At 34.5% G+C, this 19,087-nt stretch overlaps 1 protein-coding gene across 17 annotated transcripts in view; it reads left to right on the top strand.

The window, feature by feature from the left end:
• Nucleotides 1-210: 210 nt before the first annotated feature.
• The window catches only part of DLG1 (discs large MAGUK scaffold protein 1), a 222,848-nt gene continuing 203,971 nt past the window's right edge, over nt 211-19,087 (top strand). For 4 of the 17 annotated variants that reach the window (XM_031683179.2, XM_031683187.2, XM_015236575.3 and 1 more), the window contains exons 1-4: nt 667-1,146; nt 1,608-1,657; nt 2,331-2,462; nt 12,961-13,127. In XM_031683179.2, coding sequence (XP_031539039.1) covers nt 1,639-1,657; nt 2,331-2,462; nt 12,961-13,127 — 318 coding nt within the window. In that variant the 5' untranslated portion in view covers nt 667-1,146; nt 1,608-1,638. Of the gene's footprint in view, nt 386-666; nt 1,272-1,607; nt 1,658-2,330; nt 2,463-12,960; nt 13,128-19,087 lie in introns of those variants that run through there. The other 13 variants (XM_072963442.1, XM_072963473.1, XM_072963506.1 and 10 more) reach the window with 7 other exon arrangements.

Raw genomic sequence — 19,087 nt, forward strand, 5'->3', positions numbered from 1 at the left:
CAATCCCCGCCCCCCTCCAAACTTTTACTGAGGGGCTAACAGTCACTTTAAAAAAAATTAGTACAAAGTGTAAGAGTACAGAGACGGCACTCCCCCTACCCCCAGGCCCACACTCCTCCCCCTTCCCCCCTCCAGGCTCCGCCCTTTCCCGCCCCTTATCGTGGGTGGCACAGTCGACTCCTCCCCGAGAACGCTTTTCCAGATTGGGGATCCACTTCTGCCGTGGAGTTGAAAACAGCACGTGTTTAGTGAGGTTAAAGGGTGTCTTGGGATGAGTGTCCTGGATCCGGTGTAGGTGAGGTCACGTCTCTCGACACCCTGACCCTACCAGGCCTGGCGCGCTACTCGCTCAGAACCGGGGGACACACTGGTGGGCTAGGGCAAGGTAAAAGCGGGCTCTTCCAGGGCCCCCCGGACCACCTGTAGAGTCTGAGCGTCAACTCCTTTGTCCTCAGAGCCACTTCGGTGGCCGCCCATTTAAGCGAGGAGGTTCACTTGGGTGCTGCCTGGTTTCCTCTTCGCGTTCCCCAACCCCCTCCTGGTCCTCCTCCTCCTTCCAACCCAAAGGTAGCAGCGCGGAGAGCCCGGGGCTCGGCGCGAGCCGCCTCCTCACTTCCCATTGGCTGAGAGCGCCGGGAAAGCGGTCACGTGGGGGCGCGGCAGTCCAGCTCCAGGGCCGCCATCTTGGCGGAAAGTTTAGAGGGAGAGCGGTTGGGGGCGCGGAAGGAGGCGAGGTTCCGGGGGTGGGGCGGCTAGGCTAGGAGAGGGCGAGCGGGCTAGCGGGCTTGCGGGCTTCGGCGAGTGAGGAGGCGGCGGTGGCCGAGAACGAGGAAGAGGCAGCGGCAGCGGGGGTGCGGCAGCCGAGGGGAGCTCCTCCCCCGTTCCCTTACCCCCCTCAGCTCAGCTCCTCGAGCCCCGGCCAGGGCGGGGGGACGTGGAGCTGGGTAGGGACGGGGAGCCGCCCGGAGACGGTCCGGGGCGCACCCCAGCTCCCAGCGCACGCCACTCGCAGGAACTTTGTGGCGGCGCCGCAGGTGTGGGGGCCCGCGGAGGTGTGCATGTGGGGCGCGAGGGCGTCGCGGAGAGCGGCCGCTGCCCCGTCCGGCCCCCGCTGGAGTAGCTTGGAGGAAGCGAGCAAGGAGACAGGCAAGCGAGAGGAGGGGGCCCAGGCAGGGCGGGGTGATAAGTCCAGTTGGTCCCTTCTAGCGCTCTACAGCCGCTGCTGACTTAGGGGCCAAGGATCGGAGCGCCTTTTCATCCCCCCATAGCAGGTGGGGAGTATGCATACTTACGCCGGGGGAGGGGTGGCCCCACGTCTAGACATTTAGTGCCCTTTTGGAGTGGGGGCAGCTTTCGAGGAGAATTTGGAATCTTTCTTCTGTCTGCTCTTAATTTGCAGGGGTACCTCCCCCTAGGTAAAAGCTTTCTAGATTGATTGACACTGCTGGGTTTTGAGGCTCTTCCTTTTACTTAGGAAAACTTTGCCTGGTGGGCCTTTCAAATAGGGCTGGGAGTTTTTCGATTGGAGAGTTAGGGGAATTACTAGTTTAACCACCATTCTATTATTTTCTTGAGTTCTGTTTCCTTTCTGTTTTATGTTCGTAAAGGTGTGTGCTCTCTTCCTGATTCTGGAGAAAAATGCCGGTCCGGAAGCAAGGTGAGAATTTATGTAGGAATTCTTTTGTGTCACTTGTTTTTCTGTATGTTTTGTTTTCAGGATGTTTGTTTTAACTGATAAGATAGCACAGCCCTAGCCTTAATACTTAGGGAATCAGCCTTACATCATTTCAAAAGATGGAAACACCTAAATGTTTGTCAAACTTTTTTTCTTGACGTCTCTCTGGTGACTGGAGAGGCAGTTAACTTTTTTCCTCTGAAATGTCTTTTTAAAAATTCTGTATTGGTGTTTAAGTATTTCACTTTATCATTCTTACTAAATACTATTTTGTAAGTGAATGTGGAATACTGGCTAAGAATTAGTCGTTTTGGAACACTTAATATTTGGATTATAATGACAGGTTGTAGATAATCTGCTTTTGTATATCAGTATCAGCTGGAACTGTTACTAATACTTTGATAAAATGATCTTTTTTGTAGTAGACTACTAGTACATGCTTATTACGAACTGTTCACCTTCTTTACTGTGATGTGTTTACAATTTTTTGGATCATTCTAGGGAATATATATGTGTATATGAACAGAGTAGCATGGATTGATATGGAGGATTTGGGAGCTGTTTAGATATCTTGCAGAATCATTTGCTGCATAGTTAGTGTGTAGTACTTTCTTGTATATATGTAATTTTAATCAGACTTTTTTTTTTTCTTCAGATACCCAGAGAGCATTGCACCTTTTGGAAGATTATCGTTCAAAACTAAGCCAAACTGAAGACAGACAGCTCAGAAGTTCCATAGAACGAGTCATTAACATATTTCAGAGCAACCTCTTTCAGGCTTTAATAGGTGGGAATTAAAACTTTGTGACCATTGTGTGTCAGTTAGGCTTAATGCTTCTCTGAATTCATTTATTTTAAACTTAAGAGAGTGTTATACTTGGTACTCTGTGAGGCATTCAGTAACTTGAACATCCAGGGAGTTGTGTATTTTGATACTTAGGCCAGTTTCCTTTCCAAAAGTATCAAATAACCAAAAAAAAAAAAAATTTCAGTATGATTATTTCAGTGGTCTTTGATAACAGAGTTTCCCATCCTAGCATTAAAAGATGAAGTTACAGAAATGTTTTAGGACCCAAAAAGTAATGACTGAATAACTGTTAGCTTGTTTCTGTATTTGACTTGTATTTCTCTAGAGTCCCTAAAAATGTTTGAAGAGTTCTGCTGTGGATTCATTCCCTTAATATAGATCTCTGTTTGAACTTGGCATTTGTGGAGTCAGAATTTTAGACCTGGAAAATGATCTTAGAGATGATCTTGTCAAATCTTATTTTACAGAGAAAAATATTGATACAGAATTTTATTCTTAACTGTAACTTAAATTTGAGATGATACATTGTTTTAAAGGAGAACTTGACAAAAATTGAAGAGTGCTGAATTCTGTTCCTAATAGTGCCATTGATTAAATGTTATAGTACAAGTAATTTAATCTTTTCTAAATCACTTTATTAGCTGTAGCATGTGGGTGCAATGGAACAGTGGTTTTTAAGCATTTTTCTAAAAAGTAGCAAGATCCTTTTTTAAGCAAAATCTTAAAATTTGTACACAATCCCCAGTATATAAAAAAGGATCATTTGTCTCTGGCTGTCTCCCCTACGTACCTTGAAAAGTGTACAAACTAATGAACTGGAAAATTTGTCCCTTTCAATTCTAAGAATGAAATGTATTTTTATTAGTCATTGACTGTATAACATATTAAAATGGGACATACACTTCATTGTATTACAGTTTTTTCCTTAGTCACTTCCTAGTAGTTACAGCCTTATTTCTGTTGATAGAGTAACTTTTGATGTGATTTGAGGACTACTTTCAAGTTAGTGTATCATGTCAAATAACTTATTGGTAAATTGGTACTCTACTAAATTAGTTTTAGAATTAAAGAAAACCTTAAAGAAGATCACTCAATACACCTGAATAATTTTTAAAAATTTAGTATTATTATAGACTTTTAGAAAAATATACAATAGAGAGAACAGTATAATGAACTGCTATATATGTCACCCATCTTCAGAAATTACCAACATTTTGTGGTAATTTTTTGTTTAAACTTTTGGACGTTTTTTAAACCTGAATTTTTAAGCTCGAGGTTTAAGGTCCAAATGGATGATCAAATTGGATTACTCTGAAAAAACAAGAATGAAAGGAAAAATCATTTTTAATTATTTAGTTTTCTTAATCAACATTAAAGCTAGAAATGTTTTATTTAGAAGGGTTACTGTTTAGGAAAAAAATAGTATGACTTGTACATCTTCTTTTACATATAGACATAGACTTAAATAGATGGACTCCTCTGTGTGGAATCTGTGACGTAAGAAAATTAAATTAGTGAATTAACCACACAGAATCTACACTTAGATTTCTTCATAGATTGGAGGTAGGTTTGCTGTGTTTGGGAGGATTTTTTTTTTGTAATGTAGTCTGCCTTGCCTGTTTTGAATGTGTTTATTCTTATTCGTAATTGAATTCTGATAGAGTTTTCTAATTCTAAGTTATATTTGTGAATCTTCTTTGTTCTGTATAATTTTATTGATTGTGAATTTACTTTGATATTTAGATTTAAAGTTTTACAGAGTGGTGGTGTCAGATTTTGGTGTAAGAAAAGTAATAGATTTTAGAAATTTTGAAACGGGTTAATTTAGTAGAGTTTTTTTTGTGTGTTTTCATACTATAATTGAATTAATTGTTGACACTACTAAATAATAAATGCATTTTTTATGTGTGCTGAAATTGGGTTAATTTATTAACCTTTATTACTTTTCTTTGAAAATCTTTAGGTCAGTAAGATTTTTTTGCTTTGCATTGCTTTGAAACAGTGTGGTAATGTACTTAAGCTCGTAAATTAGCCTAAGCTAAACTATAGTCCATTGTTCATAGTATGTACTGAAAAATTGTGGGTTAACCGTTTTTTCCTTTAGTAGGTAACATTTTATCCTCTGAGCTGATGTCTGTGGACCACTGAATTAAAGGAAACATGGGTCTTGGTCATCTGATTGTTTGAAAGGCATGTGGTGCTTAGGTTCTTGACCTCCAGAGTTTGAAAATCATTTCCTTAGGCTATAGTGAATTATCTAATTACTTCTTTGGATTTGCAGTCTGCATCAATTATTTATTGATTGATTCCTTGAATTGGTAGTTTGTATCGACTGTTTTCCTGCATTTAAAAAAACTGTGTAAGGCCCTAGGACTTTTGGTGTTATAGAAATGGTTTTTTTTCTCCCTCCCTTTGTAGTTGCTATATTACTAAGATAAGGTTCCTGGTACCTTGAGGTTATTCAGAGGAAGGAACAAGCATGCACATACTGTATTACATCTGTTTTAAGATACTAATTTTTAAATATTTTAATACCTATGAATTTTGGATTCATTTTATAACAGATGTATATTGGCATTGGTGTTACATTCTTAGTGGCATGAGAAATAATGGTGCATTTTATAATTGATACTCTCAATGTCAGTATCCTCAGTGAAATAAGACAATCATTGTTCTAGCTCTGATGCTTGGTAGTATCCTTGAAGGATGGCTCGAAGATTGAAAAATTGTTGAAAGCAATGAAGTTTTTACTAACTTTCAAGTTTCAGCTAAGTTGTTTATTTAGAGCTGAATATTTAAATTATAGCTTTAAAGGGTCCATGAGCTATATATTTGTTTAAAATTTATTCCCAAATTGGTGATTATTTTTGTATAAATGGAAGACAAAGTCTTCCTAATTTTAATCCCTGAATTGAAAACTTCATATATTTGATTTTGTATTCTCATTTTCTATACTTATATTTGAAAATTTTATAAGTAAAGTAGATTGGATATGGTTTGATAACAGTCAAAGCTCTGGTGTTCAGGTCTTAGTGGTTTAAGGTCATTTCTGATTCTTAGGTTTGTCTGCAGTCTGACAGGACCTTCCTTGGTAGTCCTCAAAGATTTCGTATCAGTCTAGACCTCCTGGGTTTATTTATGGGATCAGAGAACTCATCTACTTTCTTTCTGCACAGGAAGAAACGCTGGACTCAATATCAGGTTGGCCTTAGAGACTTTAGTGAGTTGAGTCACATGATTTGTGTATTTTGTCCGTGATAAATAGCAAGCTTATTTTAATGCACTGTTTTATCATAGTTCTGCAGGTATTTCAGAATGAAGATGGGTTATATAATAACACTGTCAATTTCTGAGTTTTTTTGGCTTCTGATTCATTTGTTGCTACTTTGTTAAATGATAATTTCCCTTATAAACATGGTAAAGGACATTTAAGTTTGGAGATACTGGGTTTTAAAAGTGCAGCTCTTTTTAATTGTAAAAAACATAAAATCTATCATCTTAACCATTTTTAAACATTAAAAATGTTTTCTTAAGGTCAGTAGTGTTAAGTATATTCATATTGTTGTGAAACAATTTAGAACTTTTTCATCTTGCAAAACTGAAACTCAGTACCTGTTAAACAACAGCTCCCCTTTTCCTCCTCCCTCCAGCTCTTAGTAGCCACCATTCTACTTTCTGTCTCTCATTTTGACTACTGTAAATACCTTATATAAGAGAACTCATATAAAGTATTGTCTTTTTGTGATTGTCTTATTTTACTTAGCATAATGTCCTTAAGGTTCATTCATGTGATATCATGTGATAGGATTTCCTTCCTTATTAAGGCTGAATAATATTCTCTTGTGTGTATATGTGTGTGTGTGCACATATGTAGATGTATATATGTGTCAAATTTTTGTTTATCCATTCATCCATTGATAGACATTTGGGTTGTTCTACCTCTTGGCTATTGTGAGCTGTGTTGCTATGAATGTGAGTGTGCAACTATCTCTTTGAGAACCTGCTTTCAGTTCTTTTGGATATATACCCTGAGTGGGAATGTGGGATCATGTGGTAGTTATATTTTTAATTTTTTGAGGAACTACCATAATTTTTCCATAGTGGTTGCACCATTTTATAATCCTGACAACAGTGCACAAGGGTTCTAGTTTCTCCACATCCTTGTCAACACTTGCTATTTTCAGTTTTTGATAGTAGCCATCCTAATGGTTGTGAAAGTATGACTTTTTTAACTATGTAAAAAGTAATGATGGCTAACATTTATTGAACTCTTTCTGTGTGCTAATAAAAGTATCTTATTTGGTCATCATAATCCTATGAGGTGTATATTCACCTATGAGGTGATTATACCATTTTATCGATTAGAAAACAGAGGCAATGAGAGGTTATGTATCTTGCCCAAGGACCCTCAAATAGTAAATTATGGAGCCAGAAATTGGATTCAACTAATCTGAATCCAGAGCCTCTCCTCACCTTCAACCATTAGAATGTTCGCTATGGTAAGTTGAATATTTTAACACAATAAGGAGCACTAACAACAAGCATGTTTAACATAGATGTTGATCTGTAGGGTCAGTGTTTTTAAAGCACTACTTTAAAAATAGTGTTTACTTGGAGAATGTTTATAATGATAGAATGATGTTTATGGTAGAATTTACACATTTTGAAAAGTGTATTTACTTAGTAATCAAAGTTTACAAACTTCCACCTATGATGGTTAAATGTCAAAATTTCTTAGATTTTTTTTGTTTATTTTTGGTCCCAGTGATGTTATACTTTAGTCTATTGCTAACTTTATGCATGTGTGCGTGTGCGTGTAACTTGCAGGCTAGATTTGAGAAAGGAAAACATTTATAACAGGATGTGGATCAGACTATTGGCTAAAACTTTTTGGAATTGGAAGGAATTTTAACTATTTAGTTGGTGGCTTTGATTGAATTGGATTGTTGTTTATTTGTTAGTAGTTTTGCTTACTACTACTCTGAAGTGGTGCTTTGATTATGTTGAATCTAGTTCAGTTGTCTTTAGAACCTTATCACAGAGCTGTAAAAGCATCTGTAAATATTTCTTCTAGTCTAAGCTATTTCATCTTTGTAGGGACAGATTTTTTTCCCACTAAATTTTGCCTTTTCAAATTATTTTTCCAGTACACTATTCAGCTATTGCATTTAGTTGTCATGTCTCTTTAGTCTCCTTTAATCTGGGCACATTTTCATCCTTTGTCTTTTATGATACTGATATTTTTGAAGAATACAGTTCCCCTCTGCTCTTATTTTTTATATACTGTTTCTCATTTTGCTTGTGATTAGACTCAGGTTATGTATTTTATATGGTTCTGTACATCCAGAGTACATAATGTCTTCTGCCCTTCATTGGTAATGTTAATTTTGATCACCCAATTAAGGTGTTGTTTCTCCACTCTAAAGTTACCTTTTTTCCCTAACTTGTTCTTGGTCCTTATGACATGCCCTTATCTTTTTTTTTTTTTAGCACTTTCTTACTTTTTGTCAAAACAAGATATTTCAGGTTCATCTTGTACACATCCTGCCCTAGCCTTAGAATCAACCATTTCTTTGAGAAGCTTTGGTTTGTTTTGATACACACCTTGTTTTAAGGAATACGCTATGACTGTTAGTCATACAGTATTTAAGTGTTGGAATAATTTGTTTTGGACACCAGCTTGACATTTTTTCTTTTCCTAGTGTGTGAAACAACAAATTGTAATACACACTTTAAAATTTTATATACTTTTCTCTTCAGGAATCAAAATGGCTTTTTCAGCATACTTTGGTTTAGAACATGGCAGAATATCTGTGCCTGAGTAGATTTGACTATTGTATATTTTAGTTTATTTTAGTCAATTAACTGACAAAGTTTTTCCCTCCAAAATGGTGGGTTTATATTTCATTGTTTTTCAGATTTCTAGATGCCTTCTCTCTAACCCTCCAAAATGGAATTATGTTCCATGTAAAACATTTGAGATTAGATAAATGTACTTTATATAAAATATTATAAGTGAGAAAATTCTCACACCAAAAATAAACTCCTACTTTTTCCATAATGTGAATATCCTTTTAGGATATTATCCTTGTGTGTGTGTGTGTGTGTGTGTGTATACACTTCCATTTTGCAAAACAAACTCCCTACGCAAGTAAAACACAGTATAATTGTTTCTACAACTCAGTGGGAATTGATTCTTAAAAATCAGTGTGTAAAGTGAAAAATATCAGATTAAAATTATCCTCGAAATTCCTTTAGGAATTTAACATTGTCTCTTATTAACTACAATACAATTGTTTTTTTCTTCTAGTAGAAAGAAATCATTGTTTCTTCAGTTGAGCAACAGGTGAAGTAGTTGGCTTGTATTTAAGTGACCTCTTGTACAAAAAGCATATAATTCTAGAATCACACTCAGCCCAGTGATACATAGAGAGATGCTGTGAAAATGGAGACTACCTGAGGGAAGTCTTCTGTCTCACTTTTTATTTGCTGATACTCACTTACTGGATAGACTGATAGGTAGAATTACCCCTTTTTAGGTGGAAGGAGGTGCTATGGTTGAATTTGCTTAAGTGTATACAATGTGGCTTCTCTGTGCTGTACCTTTAACTATTTTTATCCCACAAAATTTATCATTATGTGCCTTTACATATCAGTAGATTTTTACCATTTAAATGACTATTTCATTGTATGGATTTGTTCTAGTTTCATTAATAATTTTCTGGAACATTTAGGTATATAATTTTTCTGAATTATAAACAACATTGCACTTGTATATGCCTCTTTTTTTTTTTAAATTGAAGTATATTCAGTTACAGTGTGTCAATCTCTGGTGTACAGCATAATGTCCCAGTCTGTATATGCCTCTTTGTTGTTCTACATCTTTTAATATATCCTTTGGGTAAGTTCCTAGAAATGAATTACTTAGTAAAAGGGGATGTGCAATTTAAAAGGCTTTTGATGTAATTTTTAAAATCACCATTAGAATGTTATAGCAATTAATTTTTTAGACATTATGTGCAGGACTGACTAATTCACTATTCCTTAAACACTACAGAGTATTATCTGTCTTTTTAATATTTTATGTTCTGATACATGGATGTACCTTTAGTCATTTTGGTGTTTTATTATGTATTTCTTTGAATAAATAACCACATTATTAACTATATCACAGTTAAGACAAAATACGTTGAGTAAACTCCCATTAGGATGGCTAGTATCAACAAAACAGTAAATAACAGGGGTTAATGAGGATATGGAGAAATTAAACCCTGTGCACTGATGGTAGGAATATAAAATGATGCAGTCACAATGGAAAGCAGTATGATGATTTCTCAAAATATTGAAACTTAAAGTCACCATTTCATCTAGTAATTCCACTTCTGGGTAGTAGCCAAAAGAACTGAAAGTAGGGACTCAAAAGAGGTATTTATATACCCGTGTTCATAGCAGCATTATTCACATCATCCAAAAGGTGAAAACCACCCAAATGTTCATCAATAGATGAATGGTTACTAAACAAAATGTGGTATATGCAAACAATGTAATATTATTCAGCCTTTAAAAGGAAATTCTGGTACATTCTGTAACATGGATGGATAAATCTTGAACATGATGGTAAGTGGAATCAGCCAGACACAAAAGGATAAATATTGTATGATTCCACTTATATGAACCACCTAGAATAGTCAAATTCATAGAGACAGTAAGAAAAGTTGTTACCAGGGACTGGGGTAAGGACAGAATGGGGAGTTATTGTTTAATGGGCACAGAAATTCAGTTTGGGATGATGAAAAAGTTCTGAAGATGGATAGTGGCAATAGTTGGATAACAATGTAAATGTCCTTAATGTCACTGAACTGCACGCTTAAAAATGATAAATTTTATGTTATACATATTGTGCCACAATAAAAAAAAATAAGATGAATGAGAGTCTAGGGGAGCTTAAATGAGTAAAGTGCATGGGATATAAAATGTGGATATTTGGTTCTCTAGTCCATAGGAGCTCAGAACAGCAAATTAAGAAGGACTGTTTGATAAATGAATGTAAGACCTAAAATTGAGACATTTTAATTGATAGTAGCAAGTTGCAAGTGAACTTTTGAAAAACTCATGTAGGGAACACTTTATTCTGTGACCATGCTAGATAGTAAAATGTTACTCTGCATTATATTAGTTTAGATCTCTTGTTCTGTACTGTGGCCACTAGCTGCATGTGGCTGTTTAAATTAATTAAACCTAAATAAAATTAGAAATTCAGTTTCTCAGTCACACTAATCACATTTTAAATGCTCAATAGCCATACATAGCTAGTGGCTACATATTGGACAGTACAGCTGTAGAACATTCATCATTACAGATAGTGACTTTTGGACAGCATTGGTCTAGAGTTTTTGTTAAGAGTTGTTATTAAATGGCTATACATCAGTATTTCTGCTAGTCAGTTATGAAATAAAAAGGTCACAGAAATTTAAGGCTTGAAAGTTAACTTACAAAATACGGAAGATACAATAAAAATTTTATGTAGTGATGTGGGCTGTTTATCTTGGGGTTGGTAACCAGCTGCTCAGCACTCATTTAGTACTCTTGGAGGGCATGATACTGTACTAGGAGCTATTTTTTTTTGTGTGTTTGTTTTTTTGGTGGGAGGAGGGTAGGAAATCGATCTCTCTGTATATAGACAGGTAGGTAAGTAGATAGGTGTACAAATATTTATCTCCTATGTATATAAAATACATCTCTTATATATAGAAATATTTGTTCTACTACATAAATATATACATACTCTCACACATGTATATATCTTATACTAAAAATTTTTCCCCTAATATATTCTGGAAAATGATCTGTGTTTAAATTTCCCTAATTAATGTCACAGTGTCTTTTATAGTTCACCCCACTTCCCCCAAACACATACACCAGTTAAGGCTCTAATAGTTAGTTGCTATGTCTTTTACTTCCTTTATTCAGAAAAATCCTTACTTTCAAACAATTTATTTTTCCCTTTCATGACATTGACTTTCTAAAGAAACCAGGTCAGTTGTAGAATGTCTCCCTCTGGATCTGTTTTGTTGTTTGCTTTTCAGGTGTCCTTTAACTTACTCCTCTGTCCCCTGTATTTCCTCTGAACTAGAAGTTGGTTCCAAAGACTTGATTTAGGTTTAGGTTAAACAATTTTTGTTTGGTAAAAATGCTTTGTAACTACTACTCTGAATTTTAGTTTCTAATTTTTTGTGATGATTATATGAACAGTTTTAATTAGTGATTTATGGTTTATAAAATGTTTTCACATATTATTTTCTCCAGTAATATTAACATCCTCTGAAGTAGGTTGGTATTATTCTCACTGTCAGACCTTAGTTTTTATTAGCCCTTTGCCTAGAAAGTTGTACAATTCCAATGGTTATCAGTCAGAACTAAAAAGGGAATTACTTTGTCTCTGTAGCATTGTTTTTTAAAGAACATTGTTTTTTAAAGGAGATACTAATCTTTTCATCATTTTCAGAAACAAAGTTATTCTGTATAAATGTTATTTAGTTACTGTTTATGATTCTATACAGGGTAATAACCCACCTTTGCTATTAAATAATAATTTCCCTCCTTTAACAAATTGACTCAAAATTATACCAGGAGGTGAATAAAAAACTAATAGTGATGTACTTAAACATTATATAGACTACCACTCAAAGCTTCTGAGTAGCATGAATAACAAGTGTTAATATGCTAAGTTCATATAATTCCAACTGATAGCAAAGTAACTTGATCTTCCAAATAATCCTTTGCTGCTATAAGTACCTTTATGGTTTCTTTTAGAGTTTTGTCTTACCTTTAACTGATTGTTTCTAAAATAACATTAAATATTTTAACTATTTCTAAATATTTGAACTAGAGGGTATCTAAAAATACTTCCTAGTTCTTTGATTTTATTTAAACGTAATATTCTTTTTTTGTTGTTTTACTTTGTTTATAAGGGCAGTTAAAACCACTTGAGGGGTTTACATTCCCAGCCTGGATTTTGATGGTACAAATATATAAAATATCAGTAATGACTTACATCTACAGAATTCACAATAATAGTATTAACTACTGTCTGTTACGAGCTGAGTGTATGCTGTTGTGTACTTTGTATGTATTACACTGAATTCTTGTAACAATTCACAATGATAAGAGGCAAGTTATCAGAGGTTAAGTAATTTGCCTGTGTATGTAGCTAATTGATGAAGGAATAGGGAGTTGAACTCAGTACTGACTTTGAAATATAAAAAGCCTATGACTTTTACACTGTGCCCTGAAAGTTCTGAAATGACTGTGGCATAATAAAATGAGAAAATACTCACTGTTTAAGTACATTTTAAGATTGGATTTATTTTACTAAGCTAGAGTAAAAATTTTGCACTTGAGTTATGTTGTTTTAGAAATGTATAGTTTAATTAGAAAATATACTTTTGAATTTTTCTTTTCCTTTTGTTACCTCCAGATATTCAAGAATTTTATGAAGTGACCTTATTGGATAATCCAAAATGTATAGATCGTTCAAAGCAGTCTGAGCCAATACAACCTGTGAATACTTGGGAAATTTCCAGCCTTCCAAGTACTACTGTGACTTCAGAAACACTACCAAGCAGCCTTAGCCCTAGTGTAGAGGTAAGATAAAAAATTTTTTTTCTTAAGCTGCTTTTCAGTGATCAATTAATTGGGGCTACTAATTTTTTTTATTTTATTAAAATGGATATTTTATGGAAATATCTTTTATAATGGAATAAAAAGGGTGAGATTAAAAATATTTTTGAAAGGAAAACCTCAGAATTTCTAGTGTCCTATCTTAAAATGTAAATGGTTTAAGGTCTGATTTAGACTATTAAAAAATACTTTGCATGATAGACCTCAGTGAGGTTCCATCTGTGTGATCATTAGATGGAAACTACTTTGAAAAGATGGTTTTGCTCTGGTGTTTTTTCTCAGAAATACAGCTTTTTGGTCCTGGGCAGTTGCTACATTTATCCCAAGGGTTCTCTGCTTATTGGCTTGTAGGATTGCATTGTTAAATCTCACTAGAGCCTAATCAATAAATCAGATAATAATAAAAGGACAGCATTGGTTCCAGCTTATAGTTAAAGCTGTCTATTTGAGTTTTCATAACTGGTTAGTAATGTTCTTTCTTTTGTTGTGATCTACTTTGCTGGTAGAGTTAGATACGACATAACAGAGATACGAAATGGTTTGTAATGAGGAATCTGTCTGAGGAACATGAGTCATTTGAAGGTGGTTGTCAGACTGAATTTGATTCCAGTGCCTTCCAGTTACTACTGGAGAAGTGCCTGGAAAATTGAATCAGGGAAAAGTAATGGTAGACAGCAACCAGGCAGCCCTTCGGTAATGAAGTAGACAGATTCTTAGTTTTCTCTGGTGTTAAGTAACACAGGACTATGGAATTTTAGAGCAGGAAGAATCAGAGAACATCTGATTCCTTTCCTTCATCCTAAAGATAAGGAAACTGAGATCCAGAAGAAAATTAATGACTTGACCCACTTATTGAGCTAATTTAGGCAAGTCTGTCTTTGGATGTCAGACATCTTAAAACCCACTTCACAGTTCTCTGTTAACCATGGGATGTACTTAAATTTCTCTTTGGTTAGAGATTCTAGTGTTACATTGCCTGTGTAACCCTATTTTTCTGTTTTATTAGTTTTTCATTATTTTCTCTTAGATAATATCAGTTTCCATCCCCTTTTGTCATTCGCACTTACATTAGTCCATTTCAAATAGATTTTTAAAATATTAATCAGTAATACAGTTTCCATTTCACATTTATTGTGGTCCTAGGTTAAAAAATTTGATTATGTAGGAAACATGTTAAATTTTAAGACAATTGGCTTTCTTGTTTAGTAACTTAAATTATATTTTCTATTGTCTGATTTATGATAGTCAACTATGATTATATAGCACAGTGTTCTTGAAGTATATTTGTCTGTTTTTACATGAGATTGTTTAAATAATGGCTGGCTTAATGTAATCAGTAAAAGTAAATATTTATTAAGCTAAATAAGTGAATAGTTGTGCAAGTTGGAAGTTGACTTCCTTATAGATTTCAGTCTGAAAGATCAACAGTGCTTTAAATTCCATTAAGAATTGTAATGGAAATATTTCAACTTTTATAAAATTATGAAGCACTGGTACCTATAATGCTTTTTTGCATTTATAGTTTCTGTATCTCCTGAAAAGTATATTATGGACATGATAAATGTGCTTAAAGTGAATAGTAGTATCAGACCTTTCAGACTGCAAATATCAGATTTTATTAGTTAGAAATATGGAGGAGAAGGGAGTATGATTACAAAATGTTGCATAAGGCTTGGCACATGGAGAATGCTATAGTAATGTTTGAAATCTGTACCCATTCTTAGATGGACTTAGTAAGGGGAATATAGGGATCCCTATGTCTATCAAGTCCTAGATTTTTATAAAGGGGGAAAAATCTGTGAGCTTAGGTCAATTAAAGGGAAGTACTGGTTTTGCAGAGAGGACAGACTGCCCTGAAGATGTTAGTCTGAAAATGTAAATAGTTTTGAAACACACTGGTGGATGACAGTTATAAGACTTAAAAAAAAAAAAGCCAGAAATATTTGAAGGTTTGATTTCTGGTTTTTTTTTGAGAGGAAGAAGGAAAGTATATTCCCCTGTTCAACTCATTCATTTATCCATCATTTGGACAGAAAACTTGTCTGAGTGACCTTAACTTGATCTCTCATTTCAGTTTCTACTTTAGACTTTTAGGGGCCCACGTGTTAACGACTGAAAAGAGAATTGGATCATTTAATTCACCTCATATGTTTTACAGACTGCACCCACCCAAATTAAAACAAATGCAGAAAAGTTTTTACTAAACTATACCTTAAAAGAAGTGAAAATCATAAAAATATTTTGTCTTGTACAAAATTTAGATTATTATCACATTGTGTATTAATTCTTGGATTTAAAAAGTAAGGTAATCTTTTTCTCACAAAATTGCGTGCAGCATGATCTTGTCTCTTTTACTTTTTGTTCATTTTTGCAGGACTATGTTTAAAGAGGGTTATTTTTGCAAAAAGTATTTGAGATTGATCAATTTCTACCAACACTTGGCTCTTTTATTTTCTTAAAGTAAAAATCTTTGTCCTATAAAGCATCTATCCACTTTATTTCTTGTCTTTTTTTTTTTTTAACAGTTGGTAACTGATATAACTCTTGCCAGATTCTCATTTGTCATTTAATTTGTGGCCTTGTGACTGTATTTCTTCTGTTTCTTCTGATGTAGTAAAATGAAAATTAATACCAATTTATTTTTAAAGTGGAATAATTAGTATTCCATTTTCTTGAAACTTTTTTTGGTTTTGGTACGTCTCTGCTTTGGACATATGTCTAGTGAGATGTTTGGAAATGTTTGCTTAATAATGATGACTGTTTTTGGATAATGGAGTTTTTTTGTACTTCTCTGTTACTTTTTAAAAATAATGAGCATGTGTCATTTTTATTAAAAAAATCTATTCTAAAATAAGGGCAATTACTTTTAAAGATTGTAAGGAAGAATATTTGAAAGGAAGCAAAATGCAGGAGTAGGAGAAATTGCCTGTTTTAATGAGAAATTCCAACATCCTGTCTTAGTTCTCTTGGGCTGCTATAACAATACCATAGCCTAGATGGCTTATAAACAAGACAGATTTATTCCTCACAGTTCTGAATGCTCGAAGTCCAAGATCAAATCACTAGTGAGGTCTCACTTCCCAGTTCATAGATTTGTCATTTTCCTCCTGTGTCCTCAACATTGAGGAAGATGTGAGGGAGCTCTCTGGGGTCTCTTTTCTAAGGGCGCTAATCCCATTTATGAAGCTTCTACTCTTATGACCTAATCAATTCCCAGAGGCCCCATTTCCTAATGCCATCACATTGAGGATTAAAATTTCAACCTATGAATTTGGAGGGGGACACAAACATTTAGTCTATGACAATACTATTCCTGATGATACAGTACATTTCAAATAGATCAAAGATTCAAAGGTTAAAAAATAATGAAACCATAAAAATAAGCTTTTAATGGTTTTGTATATGGAAAGCTTTTCTAAACACAGCAACAAAGACGACTGAAAAATTCGAAGAAAAGTTTAAGAATGCTGACTTTGTGACATTCTTTGTGGATTGCATAAAGTTTGAACTTTGATTATAGAATTTCTGTATCTTGAAAGATACTGTGAACAAATAAATGATACACCAGGAAAAAGTTTTGTCACATTTATGGAAAGGAATTAATTTCCAACCCTTTCAACTCAAGAAACCTGCTACAGATCAATAAAAACTAAAAGGCCATTTTCAATAGGAGAATAACCAAAGGACATGAACGAGGAGTTTGGAGAAAAAGAAATACAAATGGGCCAGTAAGTCTATGAGAGATGTTCAGCCTCACTTAAAAAATTCAAATTAGGGGGAGAGGGTATAGTTCAGTGGTAGAATGCATGATTAGCATGCACGAAGTCCTGAGTTCCATCCCCAGTACTGCCACTTAAAAAATAATTAAATAAATAAACCTAATTACCTCCCCCCAACAAAAAAAAATTTTTAATGCAAATTAAATTGACAGTTTTCAACTTACTTGATTGTCAAAAATTAATTAAATATGAGGAAACAAATTCTTGTGCTGTTGTTGGGAGCATACAGTGGTGCAACCGTTTTGAAAGACAGCTTGACATTATATATTCGTCTGTCACAGATGTACTCACACAAATTATTAATACATATTTAAAAATAAGTATGCATGCTGATTGACATATTATTTGTAATGTTAATAAAAAAACAACGGGAAAACAATCTAAATGATTGTTAGTTTCGTACAGCCATACAGCCACTTAATGGAATATAAAATGGCAGACATAAAAATACAGTCTCTATAACTAATGTATGTTATTAAGTGCTTGAAGCAAGTTGCACATCAGGAAGTAGAGTATGACTCTATGAAAAAGAAAAAAAATATGAGTTTAAGTAGGTTAAGAAGAATACACACTTAGTCCACTTTCAGTAATGTGCTCTTGTTTTCAAATGTCCCTGCTATCTCAAGTTCCCTTGTATCAGCCCTTCTGAGTTCATCTTTGTGGAAGGGAAATTATCTGACTCTGGTATAGGGAAGACATCTCTTTTCCTTTTCTTTTTGACTTTGTTGTGATTTAATTTTTTAAAACAATCCATCTGCTTTAATTTAAGTAGAGTTACAAGAGAGTAGAGTTAAAGCATGTATTCAGTCTACCAGGTTTAATCTGAAGTCTTGTCAACACTGACTTTTAAAAATTTATTGCCATACTGTATAATACTCATACATAAAGGTCCACAAATTTTAAATGTATAGCTTGATGAATTACTGCATTGTGAATACATCAGATCAGGGAGAAAAAAATGGAAGGACTGCTAATGGGTTCTGGAATTAGATAGTGATGATGGTTGCACAACTCTGAATATACTGAAAACAACTGAATTGTTGTATACTTTAAAGTTTGGTGAATTTTATGTTATGTCCATTATATCTCAATTAAAACAAAGAAATAAACCAATACCCCCAAAATCTCCCTTGTACCTTTCCTTTTCACTGACTACTCCCTTTTCCTCGAAAGACTATCCTGATTTCTAACACTATCCTTTAGTTTTGCCTCTTTAAAAACTATATATTAAAAAATCCATACAGTATGTACTCTAGCTTCTTATGCCTAGCTTTTTTCTTACATTTATGAATTTCATCCATGATTTGAAGTTTTTTTCAATCTTACTGTTGTATAATCCATTATATGATATACCACCACTATATTTATCCATTCTGTTGATGGATATTTGGTTTGTTTCCAGTTTTGGGTTAGTGCTGCTTTCAACATTCTTTTACAGTTATTTCTGCCATAGCATAATGTGTAAATTCTTAAAAATCATGCTACTATGCAGAGTTGTGCAATAAAAACCACAGAGCTTATGTCTTGAGGAAATGGGGCACTCAAAACTTAAAAGTTGGTTAATGCCACGTGTAAAAAAGGTAAGAACCTAATAAAAATGGCAGCACAGTTCCACACATGCTAAATGGCTAGGAAATACATAATATTACAATAAATATGGCATTTTACCTTGAAAAAAATCTTGTTTGCTATGGGAATGTGTCAGGGTTGCAACTTGTGAGTTACTGTTAAGCACTGGCAGGGAGAGTTATCTGAAATCGGACAAAAGGTTATTACACCAATTGTGAATGAATGTGACTCGTAACACTCAAACTAAAGCCTGAAATATCTACCTTTTATGTTTTCCTGTGTGGCTCATTTCATCTGGGTTCAATTTTCTGCCATTACCTAGTGTTTCTCATGGACAGGATTAAGCATAAGCAAACATGAAATCTGTGCTTTCTTTATATTATTCACTAATATATCAGTCGCACTGGAACAAATTTGCATTTTTAGAACAGTATAGCAGAAATGAGTGTGCATGTTTTTTTGATGCACCTGTGTGCATTTCTTTTGTGTAGATGCTCAATTGTGAAAATGATATGTTTAGTTTTAGAACCTAATGGAAACTTTTGTGGAGTGATTATGCCTGTTTTTATAATTACC

Source organism: Vicugna pacos, chromosome 1 (assembly GCF_048564905.1).
Source record: "Vicugna pacos chromosome 1, VicPac4, whole genome shotgun sequence".
Lineage (NCBI taxonomy): Eukaryota > Metazoa > Chordata > Mammalia > Artiodactyla > Camelidae > Vicugna > Vicugna pacos.